Consider the following 23,756-nt stretch of genomic DNA (forward strand, 5'->3'; position numbering starts at 1 on the left):
TGGAGTTGGTTAAAAACAAATGGGAAAACTGGTGGGATGTAAAATGGTGCAGTTGCTGTGGAATAATTTGATGATTCCTCAATAAGTTAAACATAGGATTATCATATGAGCCAGCAATTCCACCCCTAGGTATATACTCAAAAGAATTGATAATTGTACTCAAGCAAATAGATGTATATAAATATTCATAAAAGCACTATTTACAGTTGCCAAAAAGTTGAAGCAACACAAATGTCCATCAATGGATGAACAAATAATAGCGTTTTCAGAAAATCATGGATATTCTTTTTTGATAGTACACCAAACTCAATAAGTGATTGTTTTAAACAAGGTTAGTTGTACTTCTAGCTCTTGGAAATTTCCCGGTACATATTTAGCAAACATCTGTTGAATAAATACATCCATCCATCGATCTACCCATCCATCCGTCATTCATCCATCTACCCATCTCCTCATCTGCTTTCCATCTTCCATAATGTTTGGAATCCTCTTTTTTTTCTCAAATTTTATTTGTCTTTGTGGGTTTATTTTTTCATGGAGACATTTTTCTGAAGGAGATAAACTCATGTGTCTAACCTGTGAAGCAGTATAACAGGTATTATTCCAGGCAAGTTGTTAGATACTGGAAATTGGCAGTGGAAAAAACAAGTTGATGCGCTCTAATATTTTAACTTAGCTTGGATTGTTTGTTAACTGCTTGAAATAAGTTTTTTCAATCAGTCGTAAAACTATACAATTTATAACTACAGCAGGTAGTATATTAAAAGTATGTTTTTGGGTTAGATTAAAAATATTAAATAGACTTTAAAGAGTTTTCTAATTAAAATTTATTATTTTATAATAAGACAAAAGCTGAAAAGCACAGACTAAGTTTCAACACAAGTTTAGTCAAGGATTGATTAATTTCAAAGATTTTTTTTTTTTTTTGCAAATGAAATTTGGGGAAAAAATGATAAAAATACATACATTAGCTGTGCTATTTTAACACCATCGTTTATTATTTTTGAATTCTTTACTGAAATAAATTATTTTATTGTAATTTTTTAATTGAAATTCACTGCTTGACCTTTCACTAAACTAAAGGAATATAGATCAGTCTGCAATATTAAAAATGATAAAACAGTAAAATCTTTAAATATAATAAAAAGCCAGCTTTTGCCAACTGTTGTTCGATATATTACCAAATTTACATCGTTTAAATTAGGAAGTTGTTTTTAATCTAAGTTGGTGAGGGATGTTAAGGATTGCTAGTAAAGAATTATCTTTTCTGGTGACTTTTGCGTGTTTTAAATTTGAAATTATTCCGGTGTGTTTCTGTTAACTTCATTGATGAGAAGAATTGTATTAAACTGAGTCAGAACAGGCAGTTATATACTGAACTTTTTATAGATTTTCGGCAGTGTTTGTCATTAGTTAATATATATTTTTTTAGAAGGTTGAAACATTTATGTCTAAGGTTTCACTAAGGGAAATATGTTGATATTTAGGAGGAAAACATTAGAATTCATTGTTCAGCTTGGATTTGAAGAATGTGTATGGAATTAATTTGCGGTTCATATTTTGGTCAGAAAATAAGGTCATGTTTCTACATTAGCATTCTGAACAGTTGATATTAATCCAGCAAAAATCATGCTAAATTAAATGTAGCATTTAAAAAATAATGTTGAAAATTGTTCTTGTAATGTCTGAGTCCTTTTAATCAATTAATTGCTTTTTCTCTACAATAATTGTAGACAGCTGAAAGGTGATCAAGTTTAAAATATTCAATGTTACTTAAGCATTTTAGGTTATAGAATTGTAGTTGAAAACAGCAACATATGTGTACCAGTTCTGGAAGCATCCAAGCTATAAGGGCTTATATAAAAAACTCCTTGTTACAAAAAATGAGAAAAATTAGTTGATTCTTAGTATAAAGATGTTATCATACTTAAAATCATAACTTTTTGGTTCAGTAAATTCTATTTGACCTAAGTTAAATATTTTTTTTTTAAAGTGATCTTTGACTTTACATTTAAGTTTGGAGAACACACACACACACACACACACACACACACACACACATCCATTTTATGAGAATAAGGGTTGCTGAATCGTTAACAAACATGAGCAGAATACTCACTTTTAAAAAATAACATCTTTATTTTGGAATAGTTATGGATTTACAGAAAAGTTGCAAAAATGGTACAGAAAGTTCACATATACTTCTTACACAGTTCCTTTATTGTTAACCACTTACATTTTCACAGTACGTTTGTCAAAACTAAGAAGCCATCGTTAATGCATTACTGTTGAATTCCAGACTTTAATTGAATTTCATAATGTCCTTTTTCTGTTACATGATCCAAGCCAGGATACTACATTGCATTTGGAAAAATACCTTTAAAAAATAATTTAAATTAGTTTTTGGATATATATACATAATACTTTGTAAGCTTCAGGGGGGCAAGAATATTTTTTTCTTTTGTCAGCATCTAGGTTAGTACTTGTTATCTAGTAGGCACTCAGTATTTGTTGCATGATTATGAACCTGTGAGACATACTGTGAGACACATACTTTGAAAATAAACACCTGCAAACCTACTATCATTAGAACTAGAAAGAATTTGGTGACTCTGTTTGTGTTTCTTCACAGCTTTCTTTTTGATTACAAATAGGGAGAAATCTTGGAAATGATTGAACTAAATCTGGTTGAATATATTAGTGAATACAAAATGAATTGAGGTTAAAATATATGTAAAATTTTGGTATAATATAGAAACTATTCTATGACTGTGGGACTGTTATAGCTGTACAGCTTTCTCCTTTTTAGACAATATTAAGAAAAAGGAGTTAAATAAAATAAGTGGTATTTAAATTCTCTGTATGAGCTTAGACTAGCATATTCAACCTTTTTACCATGGATAATCCATTACAGCTGTTTTTGTTGCACCTGTTTTCCTGCTTAATAATTAAATTTCCTGAATCTTAAAATTGGCCTACTTTCCATCAATTCATCATAATAAGTGCAGTTTATTGCCATTTAATACTAATTTGACTTATTTAATATTCTTATGTTGTTTCTTAGCTGACTGAAATGCAAGCTGAGAGTAGTTATTACAGCCCTCAGAAAGTAAAATCTAAAGAAGTGTTGTGTTGGGAACAAGAAGGAACTACAGTTGAGGTAATTTTTCAACATTGAACATACATTTGTAATGTCTTTTGAATGGTTGTTAAAGTTAATATTTAATAAATATAGACTTTTATCATAAGTGGTATGTTTAAAATAAATTTATAGTTTTATATTTCTATTTTAGTGGTTAGTACTATTGGTTGAAATAATTCATACTTTTAACAATGATTTTACTGTAATATACAGCATTAATTTTTTTCATTTAACTTGAGTGTGCTCATATGTATGTGTGGATTAATATTTATGAAGTGCCAGTCATTGAGGATACAAAGGTTTGAGGATATGGGGACAAGGAAGAAGTTTCTTACCTTAATAGGGTTTATGATCTGAGGAGAATAATTTTGGAAAGGCCACACTCCTAAAGATGTTACAACAAATTTAGAAATTGTACAAGGAAACTCTGTAATATTTTTATGAAATTAAAGTTCTTAGTTGTAATGCTTTTTCCTTTTATAGGCCCTTATGATGGGAGAGCCTTTCTTTGATTGCCAGATTGGTTTTGTAGGTTGTAGAGCAATGTGCCTGAAAGGAATTATGGGTGTTAAAGATTTTGAAGAGAATATTAATAGAAGTGAAACCGTAAGTCAAAATCTTCCCTTTCCCCGCTTTTTTTGGATAGAATGCAAGGATAATGAAGTGCTTATTGAAGTGTTTAACATACCAAAAATCTGTTAGACTACATATATCTTTGGCTTGAGAGAGGAACTTTACTGTTTTCCCCTGTAAGAATTTATAGAACTCAGGGGAATTTAGAAAGTTGGTAGCACTTAACACCTGGACAGTAGTTCCAGATACTTTCCAATTCATAAATGTTTCTTCTTTCTTGTTTATGGCAGCTACTTGGAGCTCCTTTTTGGTTTGTTAAAATGTTCTTTGCCAAAATAGGCAGTGAAAATGGAGACAGCATTCCTTGTCTTTTTACAGGACTTCAAGTTGTAGTGATTTCTATTGACTACTGAGTCGGTGTTATAAAGCCAAGGGTTTATTTTCTTTAACAGTCTAATGATTTTTCCTTCTGTTTAAAAATTTTGTGTTTATTTTCAGGAAGCCTGTTTCTTTATTTGTGGTGAAAATTTGAGTATGAAAGGTTTGACATACCTTACAAATTCATTGTTTGATTACCGAAGCCCAGAAAATAATGGTACTCATGCAGAATTTATCTTGGATGCAGCTCATCATAAGGTCAGAGAATATATATTTGAGCCAACTTCTAGACTGTGTTTGGGTGGACACTTTGTATAATAAATACTTGTGATTGCTATCTTTCTTCTCAAGTAATATATTCCGAATGCTATTTGTTTATTGAGACATTTAGTATGTTTGTGCCTAGCTTCCACATCTAGAGAGGTTTGAGGAGTTCACAAAGATCTCTATTTTTATACAGTATACAGCCACAATTAGTTTGTTTATCCATTCCCTACTGTTAAAATAGTCATGGAAGAAACATACTGTGTTTCCCCAAAAATAAGACCTAGCCGGACAATCAGCTCTAATGCGTCTTTTGGAGCAAAAATTAATATAAGACGTGGTATTATACTATATTTATTATATATTTATTACATTATATTTATTATATCATATATAATATTATTTTATTGTATTATGTAATATAAGACCTATATTATATTATATAAGACCCAGTCTTATGTTATAGTAAAATAAGACCAGGTCTTATATTAATTTTTGCTCCAAAAGACGCATTAGAGCTGATTGTCTGGCTAGGTCATATTTTTGGGGAAATAGGGTAGAAGTATCTCTTTTAATTTGAGTTAATTTTATGTTATGGGATTTATGGGACAAGATGAAGAATTTTACATATACTATGTGTATGTCTTAGTATTTTCCATATAAGATTATATTAATGTATTTTTTATGGAATAAATTTTAAAATTCAAAAAAGTTAACTGAAGATTGGTAAAATAGAATAAATAATTTACATTTTAACCCTTTCACTACAGATTTACTTTTGTAGTTGAAAGTATTTAATTTTGACCTGCATAATTAATATACATTTAAATATTTTAGTATATTTTTAATGTTTGAACCGTTCCATATAAGTGTACTGAAATATTTAAGGGTTAACTCTCTTTGAGAGTATACTTTATTATTAGACAGTTTTGTGATGTTGGTAAAGGTCAAGAGTAGACTGTCCTCCTTCATTAATCAGATTATTGATAAAGTGGTCAAAATGTGTGGTAGAATTATGGTTACCCTTTTGTGTGGCCTATAAGAGAGGTAACATTGCCTTTCTTAGAAGTGAATTCTTTGGATCACCTCTGTTTTTTTGTTTTGGTAATCCTTTGAGTTGATACACATTCTGTGTAAGGATATGTGTCTGATTTTTGACCTATCAGGTTTTAAACTCAAAAGTCTGTTCTATACAATGTGTGTTCTGTTTGCTTTGCTTTGTTGGCAGGAGACATATACTGAGATAGCCGGAATGCAAAGGTTTGGGGCTTTCTACATGGATTATCTGTATACAATGGAGAACACTGGTGGCAGAGGTACTGGTTTCTTTCTTTTATGTTTGGTTTTCCTTGAATAACAGAAACAAAGGCTTCTTCAGAATCAGTTGGTCCTTGACTGGTTGTACTCTGTTACATTAGATTTACCTTCTGTTATTTTGGGGAATGGTTGAAGTTTAGTGTCATGTTAATTTTCTTAGATTCCTGAACCCTGGACCCTCAGGTTAAAAGTCTGATGCTCTACCAACTGAGCTCCCTATTTTCTTAGATTCTTGACATTTTTAATTCTTTCTTTGTGAAGTTGATTAAAAAGAGATTTTTGTATAAAAAAATGAGAGTTCTCATGTTTACCAAATATTAAAATTTTGGTACATCAAATTTCATATTACATTAAGTTGTCAAAAGAATAAACATTGTTTTCCTGTATTAAATACATCTTTTTATGTATTATAGATCTTTTTATTTATAAAAGCATTTGTTTTAAGCAGGAAAATAGAAATAAATTTTTCTAGGAACTATTGACATGTATTTTTATACTTTATTATATCTTTTATTCATATTCTAATTTTATTATGTTAACAGTCAAATTATGTTTTAGAAAATTTAACCATTTGATATTTTATGTGCATATCAGTATACAATATTGTGCTTATTATTGTAGTCTTTTTTTCATGTTGAAAACTAAATGAAAATAGGTTCACCATTTCTTTGGTTAATTTTTCTTATTTACAAAAAGGTGATAAGTTAGATACTGTGAGTGCAAAGAAGACTAAAACATTTCTCAAGAAACCAATATATAGTGTTTAGCTGTACATTTAAATAAATGACTATAATGTGTCATGTTACGAACAGTAGTATAAACAGAGTGAAGAGAGACCCTCGTAAGAAAATGACTACCTTTGTCTGTGGGGTTGAAGACTTCACAGAGGAGTTGATCTTGAAAGATCATTAACTTTTGTTAGATGAAAACAGAAGGAAGGAGCAGTAATTTTCTGCTTCCTCCTTTTGTAATGGACTTCTAAGTGTTGGTGTTCTCTTTTATCAAATCTTGGATTCACTTCTTTCCTTAAACGCTTTCTTGAGGTAATATTCTTTTGCATGGATTTAAGTACCTTCTGTATGTTGTTGATACTCATATTTGTATTTTTAGTCCAAACATCTTATTTAAGGTTTAGAATTAAATATCCAGTGCATACTTGACATTTTCACTTCTGTGTTTCACAAGTATCTCAAAACTGAATATAACCAAAGTTGAATTATTAATATCTTTACTGCCTATTGCTTCTCTCTATTTTCTGTCTTCTTATCTTGGAAAATAGTTCTATCATCTTTTAGTTGCCTAAACCAGAATTCCAGGAACCATCATGACACATTCCTTCTTTCTTAGCGTCCAGTACATTAGCATATTTTGTCAAATTTTACCTCTGGAATCTATCTTGAATTTATTCACTTCTCATAAGCACCACTGTAATCAATCTCGTCTAATCTCTAGATTCTAGTAGCTTTTTACTGGCTTCCTGCTTCCACTCCTGCCCTCCTATAATCCATACTGCAATCAGATTGGTTTAATTCCTGTGCCTAAAATCCTCACTGCCTTTGCATTGCTGTATTTGACAATAAAATTTAAATAGTTTTTCAGATTTTGGTCTTGAATTACTTGGTGGATAGTGGTAACCACTAAGGAAGACGGAGGTAAGAAAAGATTTTTAGAGGAAAAGATACATTTTGAGGTACTGGTGGACATTGAGGTGGAGATGTTTAATAGCCAATTAGATATATGAAAAGTGCAACATAGAAGTCTGTGTTCTAAGAATTTTGCAAATTGTTATAGTGTCATCGTTGCCAAATGTAAGCTGGTAGATTTCATCTTGTTTAGTACCTGTCTTATGCACGTGCTATGATTCAGTATCTTGTGAAGAAGTAGAGTGTGAAGTGGTCTCTTTTCATGTAAAGAAAACTTGGTGAAAATTCTATTATTTGTACATATGTTGCTTCTACAGTTTTAAAAAAATAGAAACATGATTTACCATGTTTCCCCAAAAATAAAACCTAACTGGACAATCAGCTCTAATGCGTCTTTTGGAGCAAAAATTAATATAAGACCCCGTCTTACGTAAGACCAGGTCTTATAGTAAAATAAGACCAGCTATTATATTATATAACATGATATTACACGATATTACACTATATTACATTATATTACATTATATTACATTATATTACATTATATTACATATTATAGACCCGGTCTTACATTATAGTTAAATAAGGTAGGGTCTTATAATAGTTTTTGCTCCAAAAGATGCATTGAGCTGATTGTCAGGCTAGGTCTTATTTTCGGGGAAACACGGTATATTTGCTAGGGTGCTTATATATTTTCTGTCTGAGAAGCTAGTAGTTTGTTAACTTTTGAATTTTTTGTATTTTACATTTCTGTGAATAATATATAGTGTTATAAATATTTTCGTTCTTTTTAAAAACAAAATGTTAGCTCATAGAAACAGAAAAGTCCTATACATTTATGTACAGAATAACAAAGAATTACAAACAACTGTGTTTTCTCCGTACAAGCCAAGAAATAGGACAGTGTCAGTGTCTGATAAGTTTCCTGTGTTATGTTCCTTTTCTATCAGACTCTCCTCCCTCTCTTACTAGGAAACTGGTATTCTGAGATTTGTAGGAATCACTTTCTAGCTTTTGTTTTTACCACTTACACATCTCTCAATTGTGCAATCAAATAATCTTTTTTTGGAAAATAATAAAATCCTACTGTTAATTTAATTTGTGAATGTTATATGTACTTTAAAAATGTGTTCCTTCATTCACTTAATAATCTGTTCATTTAGTCTTTCCCTGCTTTTAGGTTGTTGTGTTCATGTTTGTTTCTCATTGTGAATCTGTATTCACTTATAATATAATGATGGTGATGATGTGATAATAATAGCTAATATTTATTGAAGAGTTTTAAATGATGGAAGGTGCTGTTCAAAGTGTTTTACATGTATTAGCTTATTTATTTCTCCTAGTAACCCTGTAAGATAGATAATATTATCCCCACTTTACAGATGAGGAACACCAGTCCTTACAGGTTAAGTAACTTTGTCAACATCACACACCTGTTACGTGGGATTGAACCCAGCTAACCTAGTTCTACAGCCTACATTCATAGCTACTGTGTTTCCCCGAAAATAAGACCTAACCAGAAAATAAACCCTAGCATGATTTTCAGGATGATATCCCCTGAACATAAGCCCTAACGCTTCTTTTGGAGCAAAAGTTAATACGAGATCCGGTCTTATTTTCAGGGAAACACTGTATTGTGCAGACTTTCTTCTTTCTTGTATTACTTGAAACAAGACATCTGTAGAGTATTTAGTATTTAGGAACCTAATAAAAATATTTTGAATTTTCACAAGAGGTTAATTTTAAATAATTTAAATAAATATTTTATCTAAAATTCTTGGTTTACTTGACATTTATTTGTTTTTATAATCTAAATTATCAAAAAGTGCTGAAATTTTATCTAAGTATCTAAATACATATGAAATTAATTTTACAGAGTTTGTAGTGAATTCTGAAAATATTTGATTCATGTGTTTTAAGTAAATTTATGATAGTATTCTAAATAATATAGGACAGTAGTAAATGCAGTAAGAAAAAGAGCTTGTGTTATTATTTATTTTTGTTATGATAAATGATGTAGTATTATTTTGCCCATATTATAAAATGGCATATAAATTGAAATTCATTTGATAAGTTTCCTTTGCTACTGTTTGATATTGATAAGCATCTTCTGCTACTTGAAAGCAAACAATATTTTAAAAACTAAATTGAAATATTTGTTATTAATAATATAACTGTTTAAATATTTGTCATTGTTATAACTATTACCCATTTGTTTTTTTAATTTAGGGAGTTATGGCAAAAAAAGTTATTTTAATTTAGGGAGTTTTTTTAATTTAGGGAGTTATCTGGACCTAAAGTAGATAGCTGAAAATGTAACCTACAACAGGGAGTTTAGAAATGTGCAAAAAGATAAAATTGAAACAATTCCATTATTGGATTGAGGGAAAGGATGAGAGAGACATGGTTCATTGCCCTTTTGAATTTTGATGTCTTGGGAGAGTGTTGGTGTTCATTTAGGTGTTTGCTGCAATAGAACGATTCTTGATTCCTACATTATTCTATTTAAGGATTAGTTTTCTAGTTCCTGGGGTAGGGCTAAAATAGGCTTTTTTCTTTAAAAGTGTGGGTTTCATATAGAGACCCAGACTCATAAGGTGTAGGTTAACTACAAACAAACTTTAGTGAGGACTGTGGGGGAAGAGAGCACGTGAATTTGCAGTAAGAGGACAACTTGGGATATAGTGTTTCTCAACAATGAAAGTAGCATTTTTTTGCACACAGACAGCACAAACTCTTGGTGGAGTTGTTTTGATAGTTTGCAGATTCCTTCTCAGATAGGAAGAATAATTTTTTTATTAACAGGTAAAAGAGTATAGGCAGACGGGGGCGTTGTAGGTTCTGTTGCCTCTGGCTGTCCTGGAGAGACTGACAAGTCCGTCGTTTTTTGTCATGCCAGCTGCATATTATCTTGATGCTAAATTAGAGTATCCAAACATGCAGGGGACTGAGCGACCAAATATATTGAGGGTGGACACAAATAAATACCTTACTGAAAATATATAGTAAAAAGCCAGTCACAGTTTTACATTTCAGACAAGCTACTGGCATCTAAATTTAAACAGTATTATAATCAAGATACATTATCTGGAAAAAAATTGAAGGCTATAGGTTTCTATTATTTTTAGACATAATTTGATGTCTAAAAGAAGGGTTTTCTCACAAAGTGACATTTGTTCAGGCAGCGTAGTGGCCCCTACAGGACTCAGAGCAGGGCTTTCTCCTTGTTTTTGAATATTGTGATTTGCAACCAGAGTTCTTCTGGTTGTCTTCAAGTTACCCCATCCTAAGAGAAATGCCTGGTTAAGCTATGGATAGTAATTTTTTTCAATGTGAATATGTTATTTATACCTAATTTCTAATGTGACTTGATATTATTTATACATATCATAAAATAGGTATAAGAGTAATGCGTGTCTTATTTGATGTGACATTTAAATCTGTGTGTGGTCATTTTGCTAAGAATATACAAATAAGTTAATCACTTTGTCCATTGTACTGAGACTAGAGATAGAATTGAACTCCTTTGTTTGAAATGAAGGAAATGTATTTTTGAAAAAGTTATTAGGAGGTGTAGCTATAGAATTTCTGTGTTTCGTTGGGCTTTTCTAGATTCTAAAGGTATTAGGTACTGAAAAGCCTTCCTTTCCTATTTTTGTGTGAATAGAAAAAATGGATTAAGAATGAAAAATTACCACATATTATCACTTATAATAGAGGATTTATGTATTAAAACCAAATCTCTACTATACGGAGTGTACACAAGGGGAAATACCTGTAGGTAGAGCCAAAATATATTTTAGAAGACAGCTTTTGTTTCTCTTCAATGTGTGTCCCGATAAGGGATTGAGATACTTGCATTCTGCCACATGGAGCATGGCCATAATAATTTTACTCTGTAAAGGTTCAAAGCAGTTAATACCTGTTGTTCACTCCCATGGTCATCATAAAAGTTGCAATTTACCCTGTGAACATGTAGTTTTAAACAGTCTAATTTTCAGTGAAACTTCTAAGATAAAATAGTAGTAAAAGGCAACATCCTCCAGAAGCTCCTTTTCCAGTCAACATAATAGTATTGTGTATAGAATTATTTATATAAAGAATTAGATTTTAGAAAATAATATTCTAAGAATGACCATTTCAATTTTGTAGTACTTCTTATAACATAAATAGATAAAAGGAATAATTTTTTTTGAATCACTTGTTTTTTGATGGTAATATCTTCTCATCTGTATTGAGAAAATTACAGATTGGCAAAATTCTGTGTATGCAGCTGTATGCAGGAGAATTGGTTTTAAAACATTAAAATATACAGTGAAAAGATGAGATAAAAGTAATATTAAAATGTATACTTGGTATATCTGATGCTTAAAATATTAATATAGAATTTGGCTTCTTGAAGGTTCTGCAAATCAACAAGACTTTTCTTCAGGAAAAAATGAAGATTTGGGAACAGTTCAGGAGAAGTCTACCAAAAGCCTTGTTATAGGTCCTCTTGATTTTCGCTTGGATAGCAGTGCAGTACATAGAATTTTGAAAATGATTGTTTGTGCCTTGGAACACGAGTATGAACCATATAGCAGGCTAAAGCCAGGTTTGTTTTTTGACTTAAATATCTTGCCAGTTGACTTGAATGATTATATAATCCAATTTGTTATGTTTTGCTAACTTACCCTTTTTAGTATATTTTGCCTATCTGATCTTCATGTATTTAGTTGTTGATTTTGAAGAATAAACTTGTGTGTTGAAGTTATGGGAGAGGTCAAGATTTGGAAGTTATTTGCATAGGTACTTATTTGCCAGTATTTGTCAGTATTTTATTGTCACACCTTTTTGATGCTCTTTCCAGTGAATACTCTTTTTTGTTTTAATGTTTTTCTTTTTTTAAAATTTTTTATTGGGGAACAGTGTTTTTTTCCAGGGCCCATCAGCTCGAAGTAGTTGTCCTTCAGTCTAGTTGTGGAGGCGCAGCTCAGCTCCAAGTCCAGTCACGGTTATCAATATTAGTTATAGGGCGCGCAGCCCACCATCCCATGTGGGAATTGAACTGACAACCTTGTTGTTAAGAGCTCGCGCCATCAGGCCAACCCTCCAGTGAATACTCTTAAAATATGACCCTTTTCCCACAGTAGTGGATTCTGACGAGCAGACGTGAAGATGGGCTCTAAACATATACATTTAAGATTCAAGAAAACTTACGGCTTACTGGTAAAAAAGAATTTACTGTGCAATGAATTTTTTCTACAGGGTATAAAGGTATGGTTATCACAGTTTCATAAAATAAAAATTCCTTTTTTATGTAATAAATTACCTTAGAGTAGGACATGATAGCCCAGTGATGGAGTAAAGGATAGTAAAGAACTCAGCCTAAGGGGTCAGACTATAGTTTGAATTCCGACTCCCACTTATTATTGACCTTAGGAAATTTCATTAACACCAATGATTGTTTTGTTTGTTTCTCTGTTTTAATTTGTTTAATTACTATGGAAGAGATGGTTAAATTGTCTTCCCAATATCCATTCTCATGTTATTTTGTAGTATACAAATTCCTGTGGTAGAAATATTTATGATAGACGTAAAGATTACACATCCCAAGAATAGTCATATGACTAGGTTCTGGCATTTGGGATGGGTGCGAACTTCATGTGAATTCTTGGGCCAAAGGAAAAGAGCATGCCATCCTTTTTTTTCTTTTTCCCTTCCTTCTGCCTGGAACGCAGTTATAATGGCAGGAGCTGGAGCCGCCATCTTAGACCCTAAGATGAAAACTGCATGCTGAGTATGACAGAACAATAAGATAGAAAGAAGTTAGGTTTTTGTATGTGGTAATACTATGTCAACTCTGGATCCCTTAGATTCAAATTGTTATGTGAAAGACAAATAAGATTCTGTTTTTGTTGAAGCTTTTATTATTTGACTTTTATTACAGCATATTTGTGTTATCCTAAATGATACACTAATAGGACTTAACTTCCAAAGATTAGGGCGTGTAAAAGCACATAACACATTTGTTTCTTGCACCTTGCTTGGATGTCTACTCCATCCCAGACACTTTTATAAGTGCTGGGGTAGTATGTACATAATGGCTAAAATGAAAAACACAGACAACGCCAAATGTTGGGGAGGATATGAAGAAACTGGATCACTCATTCATTATAGTTGGTGGGAATGCAAAATAGTACAGCCACTCCTGGAAACAGTTTGGCAGTTTCTTTCAAAACTAAACACTCAACTACCATATAGCCTAGTAACTGCACTCCTGGGTATTTATCCTAGAGAAATGAAAACTTATGTTCACACACACAAGAAAACAGTACTTAATTTATTTGTTTTTCTCATGTAGAAGTCCACACTGGTAGATACTCCAGGGAATTAGGGCAACTGTGTTCATAAGGCTGTCTCAGACCCAGAATTCCTTCTATCTTGTTATTCTAATGTCCTCTGAGATATACGTCATCTGCATGGTCAGTGTTGATTCACCATTACAATGTCTGAATTTAATCAATAGGAAGGGGGGACAAGAGAAAATGGTAGGTATGTAGTTTCATTTAATGACATGGCTCTGTCATCTGATTGACCAAAACTTAGTAAATTGTCTCTGCACCTGGCAGCAAGGGAGGCTGGAAAATACAGTTTCAAGAAGTCCAAAAACCTGACTTAAATTCAGAGGGTTTTATAGCTAGAAAAAAGAAGAGAAGAGATTGTGATTAGCAGTCTCTGCCACAGTGGCATTATGACATGTGGACGATGCATGCACGTGAGCACACACATACACGCGTGCGCGTGCACAGGTAAGTATATAAAACATGAATTTGTACTTGAAGTTTTTATGAATTTTTATTGAGGTTTATCATCTCAAAAATGTGATTTATATAAACAAACTGCTGCTTGTTGCCTTTAGTTTAACATATAGGCAGTTTTCACTGTGCATGGTAGTTAGGGACCATAAAAATGTGTAAGCTGAAATCATGGGAAGTGGGACAAATTAGTTGTTCCACACTTTTAGATATTTTTGTCAAAACACTGAAAAATGTCTTACACTTGGTATAAATGTAAATAGAAATGGAAAAAGTAGTAAAAGAAATAGTAAAAAATTAAACATTTTATTGCTAAAGAACTTATTAAGAGTAGTTTGAACAGTACTTGTCTCTTTCTCATCATATAATTTACAATATGGAGAGCCTTTCCTGTGCCATGGCAAATTGTTATACTCCTAAGTTTGAATCAGATTCCTACATTTTATCCTATACACTGTCCATGTAGTGAAAACCTCTTAGAGTTCCTTTAACAGGAAGTATTTTGCTTATATCACTTCCTCTGGCACATCTTCATTTTTTTTCTTCTTTTTTTTTTTTTATCACAACCATTCTTTAAAGACAAACCGATAAGTTTGTCTTTACTAAGTTCTCTTAGCTGCATATGTAGAGTCTCTCCAGTGGTGCAGTGTGGGTATTTCCCACGGTCAGCTGTTCTGTAACACCATTTATGTTCGATTAGAATTTCACTTCCAGCGTACCGTTTTTTGGTTCTTTGCTGCACTTTTGTCTTTGATCGCCAATTCTTTGTTTCAATTATCCATTTTTATAAAATGTCATGTGGTTTTATCATCAGTAAAGAAGGAGGCAATGTAACTGCATGCTTTGCTATCAATGCATAAGCTAAATATAAAAAATACCAATAACCAAACCGGACAAACTTTGAAAAGAAGTGACATGATTGGTTATATAGATCATTATGCTCATCTTTTGTTTATGTAATGATTTGTGGACTGAAGAACTAGCAGTGAAGGTTGTACTTTACGAAGTTATTTATAGTTACTATACAGTGGTAACTGATACTTGAACTGTGCTTTTTTTTGAACTGGCTTTTTTGAACAAATTAATGCATATCAGAAGTGTGCAAAGCGAGAGCTGCCTGTACATTCATATAAGTGAGTGCGTATGTATTAAGTCTTAAGTAGTTAGCAGTTCTCCACTTATTTTGTACCTATTTTGAAGTGTAATGTACATATTGGAAAGCACATAAAACCTAAGGCTGTAGTTCTGTGAATTTTGCAGACTTAACCACATCTATGTAACTGTTCAAGAAATGGAACCTTACCAACACTCCAGAAGTCCCCTCTGTGCCCTCTTCTGGTTAATACTCTGACTCCAAGGGAAACCACTCTCCTAACATCAAACATCATAGATTTAGTTTTGTTTATTTTAGAATTCATGTAAATGGAATCACACAGTATGTGCTCTTTTGTCTCTGGCTTTAGCTTACATTATGTTTATGAGCTTCATTCTCATTGCTGTATAGTGTCCCACTGTATGAATATACCGTAACTTTTATCCATTTTACTGTTGATTATTATTTGGTTAGGTTCCAGTTTGGGTTATTATGATATTGATGCCAAAAATTCTAGTACATGCCTTTTGTTAAACATATGTACTCATTTCTGTTGGCTATTTAAGAATGGAATCACGTAGGTAAAAGGATTGCATATGTTCACCTTTAGTAGATATTTCCAAACTGCTTTCCCAAGTGGTTGAACTGCTTTATACTCCTACCAGCAATGTAGGAGAATTTTAGTTGCTTTTGATCAAGGGTTCGCAAACTATGACTTACTGCCTCTTTCTGTATAGCCGGTGAGCTGATAGTGGGTTATGCACTTTAAACAGTTGGAAAAAATATAAAGAAGAATCTTATTTGTCATACATGAAAACTACATGAAGTATAATTGTTAGTTTTCGTTGGTAAAGTTTTATTGGAACATAGTTATGTTCATTAAGTTACATTTTGTCGGTGGCCGCTTTTGTACTACAGTGGCAGAGACTGTATGCCCCACAAAGCCTAATATATTTTCTGTATGAGTCTTTATAGAAAAAATTTGCTGAGGTTGGTCTACCTGCTCGCTAGCACTTAGTATTCCTAGTCTTTTTTATTTTAGCCATTCCAGTAGCTCTGTAGTTCTATGACATTGTGACTTTATTTGCAGGTATCTGATGCTAATTGTGGTAACTAGCTTTTGATGTAATTTTTTGCCATTTGGATATATTATTTTTTGCTTATTCAAGGCTTTTTTGGCCATTTTTCTATTGAATTATTTGTTTATTATTTGTTTTTAGGAGGTTTAAATTTTTTTATTTTTAGTATGCTATGAGTACAAGTCCTTTGTGGAGATATTTATATCTATCTATGTATCTATCTATGGCAGATATTTCCCCCAGTTTGTGGTTTGCTTTTACATTATCTCACATATCTAAAAGCTGTTATTCTTTTAACATAAGAGAATGAGAATTTCTTTAAAATATTAAAAAAATTAGGGTGGACGATAGAAAAATTTGGGTGGACGCTTAGTTGATTAGAGCGTGAGCTCTGGGCAATGGGGCTGCCAGTTTGATTCCCACATGGGCCAGTGAGCTGCACCCTCCCCAACTAGGATGAAGTTAATGAGCTGCCGCTTAGCTCCCAGGTGGCCAGATGGCTCAGTTGGTTGGAGCACAGGCTCTCAAAACACAGGGTTGCCAGTTTGACTACTGCAAGGGATGGTGGGCTGCGCTCCTTGCAACTAACAACGGCAACTGGACCTGGAGCTGAGCTGCGCCCTCCACAGCTAAGATTGAAAGGACTACAACTTGACTTGGAAAAATCCCGGAAGTACACACTGTTCCCCAATAAAGTCCTGTTCCCCTTTCCCAATAAAATCTTTAAAAAAAAAAAAAAAGTTTTTTTTTAAGAAATTTTTTTTATTAAGCCATAATTAACATATAATATTATATTAGTTTCAGGGGTACAACATAATGATTCAAGATTTGTATATATCGTGAAATGGTCACCACAATAAGTCTAGTTAACATCCATCACCACACTTTGTTATATATTTTTTCTTGTGATGAGAACTTTTAAGATCTATGCTCTTAGCAACTTTCAAATATGCAGTACAGTGTTATGAACTATAGTCACCATGTACATTACATCTCCATGCCTTAGTTATTTTAAAACTGGGGGTTTTTATCTTTTGACCACCTTTACACATTTCACCCTCCCCCTATTCCTGCCTCTAGCAAACACCAATTTATTCTGTGTACCTATGAGATTTTTTATTTTTTATTCCACCTATAAGTCAGATCATATGGTATTTGTAAAAAAAAAAGTTTTTTTAAATCAAAAATGTAAAATTTTATACAGTAAAGACATACATTTATATTCTAGAGTAGTATAATTTATATTTTTTAAAGGTAACATTGTTTTACAATGCTTTATTATTGGAAAAAAATAGAATTTGACCTTAAAATTTGGGTAACCAATTATTGACTCATTGAAGAAAATTATTTTTAAAAAATAATTTTTCATTAAATTTTTATCATTTCGTTTTAGATATTAAGGATGAAAATGAAACAATATTGAGTCCAGAAGAAGTGGCATCTTTGGAGGAATATATTCCTACTCGACATACAAGTATTACTCTCCTCAAATGTACCTGCACAATTTTCATGGCTGAATTCAATTTGCTGGATCACTTGCTACCTATCATTATGGGAGAAAAGGTATATTTTGCGATTTACTTCTCATTTTTCCATATATGCATATTTGTTGGTCCTATGATATTGTAAGAGGAAGGTGATTAAGTAAAAGAATATCTGCTTATATAGTTTTCCATGTGAAGATAAAGTAATGTAACTGATTGTTTTTTCTTAGAAAGTAACATATATATGTAAAAAATTTATACATGTCTGTGTATAAACATGTATAAATTTTTTTTCTAATAACCTCAAGCTAAGGCTGTATAGAGAAATTGTGAAGAGCATGGGCCTAGAAGTCAGACCACATAGTAGTTATGGTACCTTATGACACCTTGCTTTATATGTCTAAGCCTAATTTTCCTTTTCTGAAAAACAAAAGAAAATTATGTTTTTCAAATGGGCTGACAGATTCAGCCAGTAAAGAAGCAACGAGCCCAGATATTTAGGTAATTTATTACTTATATAGACAGCAAAAACAAATCAATAGTGGTATCAGCTTGCTGTGTCTCTTTCAGGATTACCCTGAAACCAGAGGGCCAAATGACGTGCAACATACATGGTAGGGTACCCTGTTGATAAGGATTCAGTTCTACACTGCGGCTAAGCAGGCTATGTAGCCTATAGCTTTACTCTTAAGAGGGATAGGTAGAAAGGCCCTTATCTCACCGGAATGAGGGATACTGATGAGAAAACGTCTCATAGCAGCCTTCCTCAGGATGAGAAGGTGAATGAGAAACGGTCTTTTAGCAGCTCTTCACCAGACTACCTATCTTTCCCTGTTTTAAGAGTATCACAGAATGTTCTCCCAAGGCTTAGGGCTGCTGTGGTTGAGGCTTATTTTTGTGGTCTACATGGATTTGTGGAAGATTGTAAGGGTGCTGGCACAGAGCAGTTCCCCTGTAGTACCTAGCTTCTATAATTATTTTGAATATTCAGTGAGATAATGCATGTAAATCATTTTGCACATATTAGGGACCCAGTGATTACTATTGTTATTGTATTTAATGAGAGCTTATTAGATGCTTAATATTTATTGAAGGTCAATATATAGTGTATTGCTTTCTGATTTTGCCATATACATATAAGGTATTTGTTATTTTTAATTTATTGTTTTTTGGTTACATTTCTTTTGAAGTCTATACAATAATGATAATTATAGAAGTAAAAACTATCCTAACTCTAACGGTAAATAAGAACTTATGGAAGTCTGGCAGGGAGTTGACTATGATGCACTAGTTTCATTTTGTATATTTGCGCTCTATTGGCTATCAAACTTAATTATTGTTTTGCTAGGTAAAGAGATCACCTGTGGAAAGTTACAATGGAGAAAATTAAAATATGTCAGTATTAGACATGAACTTTAATGGAACTATGATTAATAAGTTCAAGAAAGAGGCAAAAAGGTAGAAGATTTCAAAAAAAACCACAGTCCATAAAAAAAGAACCCAATGAAGTTCTGGAACTGAAAACTATGATGTGAGATAGAAGGAAAAGGATGGAAAAAGATATTCCATTTAAATGTTAATCAAAGGAAAAATGGTGTGGCTGTTTTAAAACCAGCAACTGTAATGCTTAAGGCAATAGTATTACTGGAAATAAAGAACCACTTCATAATGGTGAAAGTGTCAACTAAGATGAACAACGCAGATAATTCTCACAGATGTTATGTTGAATGAAAGCAGGCAGACATAAGTATATACTGTATGATTCCATTTATATGAACTTCAAGAACAAACAAAACTATCTATGGTGATTGGCTATGGTGATTGGTGGGGTTCAATATTGCCTGAGTATAGATATAAAGAGCCTTCTAAAGTGCCTGAAATGTATGGTGGTTACAGATGTAGAAGTTCACCAAGCTCTACATTTAAGATTTTGTGATTTACTGTATGTTATACCTCAGTAATCCAAACTGAATTTGCTTAAAGTAATTGAATAAGAAGTGGTGGTTAAAAATTATGATTAATAATCTAAAAAGCAGGATTGTATGTTCAATTTAGTCAATTTTAGGCAGTGTTTCTCAATAATGGCACTATTGGTTTTTTTAATTATAGAAGTATTATGTAGCTTTTACCATCTTTGGCTAATGTCTGCTAAATGCCAGTACTGCTCCCCAATTATTGTGACAATGAAAGACAGACAAAACAAAGTAGTGAAACTGCTCTCCCCACATTTTTTCACATACCTCTGGATAGAAGGTCACACTGTTCCTCTTTCAGAACTACGGGTATGGCATTTTAATAGAATTAAGTTAAGTCTAGAACAGGAAGGGGTTGCTTGATATTCTGGATATCATGAAATTTACCTGTATTTATTTGGAAGCTGAGAAAAGTTCTGTCTATAACACTGAAAATACTAAGCCTATCTTGAGATTCTTAGGACTTTATGAACTTTTAACATTTATATTTTTAGGTATGAATCATAAGTTTTTATGTTTTACAAACTTTGTTTATTCTGAGTATCTTGAAACTGTCTGGAGTAGTCTACTTAGTCCCTTAGTCATCTGAATGTGAATAAAGGGAAAGAAGATAAAAGATGGCTGGCTCTGGAATATCTAGGAAATTTTTTTGGAATGATTTGAACTTAAGAAAACATCTTCCTTGTATTGAGACACGTAGTGGCAATATTATAGTTGATGAAAATATAAAAAACTTTAGCTAAAAGGGCAGTGACAACTTTGCAATAAGTATGCATTTTTTTGAAATCTGGGACATACTGAAAAATATATAGAAGGTGTTTGTATTTTGTTTTGGTAAGAGAATCCCAAAGAACAGTGTCATTTCTAGTTTCATTTGATATCATTGCAAAATGTGCCAATCTGAAGCTTGTATCACTGAAAGTCCGTCACTGTTCTCCTGAAATACAAAGTGAACATTATTATTTTCCAGAACTCAAGCAACTTAATGAACACTACAAACTTCCAATCTCTTCGGCCTTTGCCATCTATTCAGATATTGGTGGACAAAATTAATTTGGAACATTCTGTGCCGATGTATGCTGAACATTTGGTGCATGTGGTCAGCAACCTTACTCAGCCTTCTGATAATCTGCTTCATTATTGCTATGCACACTGCTACCTTAAGGTATGGAAAGTGAATTTTCTTGTTTATTAGTATCTGATTGGCTTTGAGAGAATTAAATGTCTTTTTTTTTTTGAGTTGTAATTTCTTATAATTAGTACCCCATAAAATGAAATTTAAATAAGATATGCTAGATACATTCATTATCAATATAATTGAAATGAATAAAAAATGTAAGATATTCCTTCAATTATTTGGGATTAATACCTTGATGTTTATAAGATAATAATAATTATAATTTTTGAAGAATTTTTGTATCATTGATAATATTTATAAGCCGTGTGAAAGAGCACTTAGTTTATAAAGATGCTGTAAAAGGCTCATGATTTCTTCGAGGGGAACATTTATTTGAGACAGTGTTTTATAAGAAGGGTTTAACACATTTGCGTTTTAGTCAACTTTCCTCCTATTAATATTAATTTCTTGATGTGAAAGGAAAACTTTTTAATGGCTTTATATCAAGTTATATTAATTATTGGAGGCTTTGCTCGGCTCTCCTGTATCTTTTTTTTTTCCAACATCTTTTTTATTATTATTAGTTTTAGGTGCACAAAACAAAGTAATAGTTAGACGTTTATCATTTATATTCCTCACACTGTGTCAACCCCCCTCCCCCATCCACTATCCCTCTGACATCGCACATAGCCAATACATTTCCACTGTCTCTATTCCTAATGCTGTACTCCGCTTCTTGTAAATATATATATATATATATATATATATATAAACTTGTAGTTGACATTCATTATTCTTCAGCTTCAGGTGTACAGTGCAGTGATCAGGCATCTGCATCTTCCCTGAGGTGGTTTCCCTAACGAGACAAGTGTCCATCAAAACGAGACAAGTGCCCTACAAAATCTTTACAACATTATTGATTACATTCCCCAAATTTACTTTCGTAACCCCGTGGCAATCTTGTGGTTACTGACTGCTTTCTAAACCCCTCACCTTCCTCCTTATCCCCAGCCCCTCTCCCGTCTAGCAACCCTCAGTTTTTCCTCTATGTCTCCGAAACTGTTTCTGATTAGTTCATTCACTTATTCTTTTCTTTAGGTTCCAAATGTAAGTGAGATCATATGGTATTTGTCTTTCTCTGTCTGACTTATTTCACTTAATGTAATGTTCTCTGGGTCCATCCATGTTGTTGCAAATGGTAAGATTTCTTTCTTCTTTATGGCTGCGTAATACTCCATTGTATAAATGTACCACAGTTTCTTAATCCAGTCATCTACCGATGGGCATTTTGGTTGATTCCGTGTCTTGGCTATTGTGTATAGTGCTGCAATAAACATAGGAGTGCATAAAGTTTTTTTAATTAGAGTTTTGGATTTCTCCGGATAGATACCTAGGAGTGGAATTGCTGGATCATAAGTAGTTCCATTTTCAGATTTTTGAGATACCTCCATACTGTTTTCCATAGTGGCTGCACCAATCTGCAATCCCACCAACAGTGCACAAGGGGTCCCTTTTCTCCACATCCTCGCCAGCACTTGTTGTTTGTTGATTTTTTGATGATAGCCATTTTGACTGGGGTGAGGTGGTATCTCATTGTGTTTTTTATTTGAATTTCTCTGATGGTTAGTGAGATTGAGCATTTTTTCATGTCTGTTTGCCATCTGTGTGTCCTTTTTAGAAAAATGTGTCTTCATGTCCTCTGCCCATTGTTTTAATTGAGTTGTTTGTTTTTTTGGAGTTAAGTGAGTTTTTTATAAATTTGTGATATTAACCCCTTATCTGATGTATCATTGGCAAATATCTTTTTCCATTCAGTAGGATCTCATTTTGTTTTATTGATGGTTTCCTTTGCTGTGAAAAAACTTTTTAGTTTGATGTAACCCCACATGTTTATTTTTTCTCTTACTTACCTTGCGCGAGGGGATATATCAGTAAAAATCTTACTCTGGGTAATGTCTGTAAAGTTTCTCCCTATATTTTCTTTTAGGAATTTTATGGTTTCAGATCTTACATTTAAGTCTTTAAGCCATTTTGAATTTATTTTTGTATATGGTGTAAGGAGGTGGTCCAGCTTCATTTTTTTGCATGTGTTTGTCCAGGTTTCCCAGCACCATTTATTGAATAGACTGTCTTTACCCCACCATAAATTCTTGCTTCCATTGTTGTAGATTAAATGGCCATATAGGCATGGATTCATTTCTGGGCTCTCTATTCTGTTCCATTGATCTATGTATCTGCTTTTAGGCCAGTACCATGCTGTTTAGATTATTGTAGCCTTATAGTATAATTTGATGTCAGGTATTGTTATACTTCCCACGTGGTTCTTATTTCCAAGATTGCTGAGGCTATCCGGGGTCTTTTATGGTTCCATATAAATTTTAGGATTCTATGTTCTATTTCTGTGAAAAACGTCATTGGTAGTTTGATAGGAATTGCGTTGAATATGTATATTGCCTTAGGCAGTATGGACATTTTAACTATATTAATTCTTCCTATCCATGAACATGGTATGTGTTTCTATCTATTTGTATCTTCTTTCATTTCTTTCTTCAGTGTCTTATAATTTTCTGAGTACAGATCTTTTACTTCTTTGGTTAACTTTATTCCCATGTATTTTATAGTCTTTGAAGCAATTGTAAATGGGATTTTTAAAAAAATTTCTCCTTCTGATGTTTTATTGTTGGTGTATACAAATGCAACTGATTTCTGAATGTTAATTTTGTATCCTGCTACTTTACTAAATTCATCTATCAGCTCTAATAGTTTCTTGGGTGGAGTCTTTAGGGTTCTCTCTATATAGTATCATGTCATCTGCATATAATGACAATTTTACTTCCTCCTTACCGATTTGGATGTCTTTTATTTCTTTACCTTGTCTGATTGCTGTGGATAGCAT

At 32.6% G+C, this 23,756-nt stretch overlaps 1 protein-coding gene across 11 annotated transcripts in view; it reads left to right on the forward strand.

The window, feature by feature from the left end:
• VPS13B (vacuolar protein sorting 13 homolog B) overlaps positions 1 to 23,756 on the forward strand; it is a 719,992-nt gene that overhangs the window by 67,268 nt on the left and 628,968 nt on the right. For all 11 annotated transcript variants that reach the window (XM_033126656.1, XM_033126657.1, XM_033126651.1 and 8 more), the window contains exons 9-15: positions 3,065 to 3,160; positions 3,626 to 3,748; positions 4,214 to 4,351; positions 5,586 to 5,673; positions 11,720 to 11,911; positions 17,680 to 17,849; positions 20,714 to 20,908. In XM_033126656.1, the coding sequence (XP_032982547.1) occupies positions 3,065 to 3,160; positions 3,626 to 3,748; positions 4,214 to 4,351; positions 5,586 to 5,673; positions 11,720 to 11,911; positions 17,680 to 17,849; positions 20,714 to 20,908 (1,002 nt within the window). The remainder of the gene's footprint in view (positions 1 to 3,064; positions 3,161 to 3,625; positions 3,749 to 4,213; positions 4,352 to 5,585; positions 5,674 to 11,719; positions 11,912 to 17,679; positions 17,850 to 20,713; positions 20,909 to 23,756) is intronic.

Source organism: Rhinolophus ferrumequinum, chromosome 14 (assembly GCF_004115265.2).
Source record: "Rhinolophus ferrumequinum isolate MPI-CBG mRhiFer1 chromosome 14, mRhiFer1_v1.p, whole genome shotgun sequence".
Classification (NCBI taxonomy): domain Eukaryota; kingdom Metazoa; phylum Chordata; class Mammalia; order Chiroptera; family Rhinolophidae; genus Rhinolophus; species Rhinolophus ferrumequinum.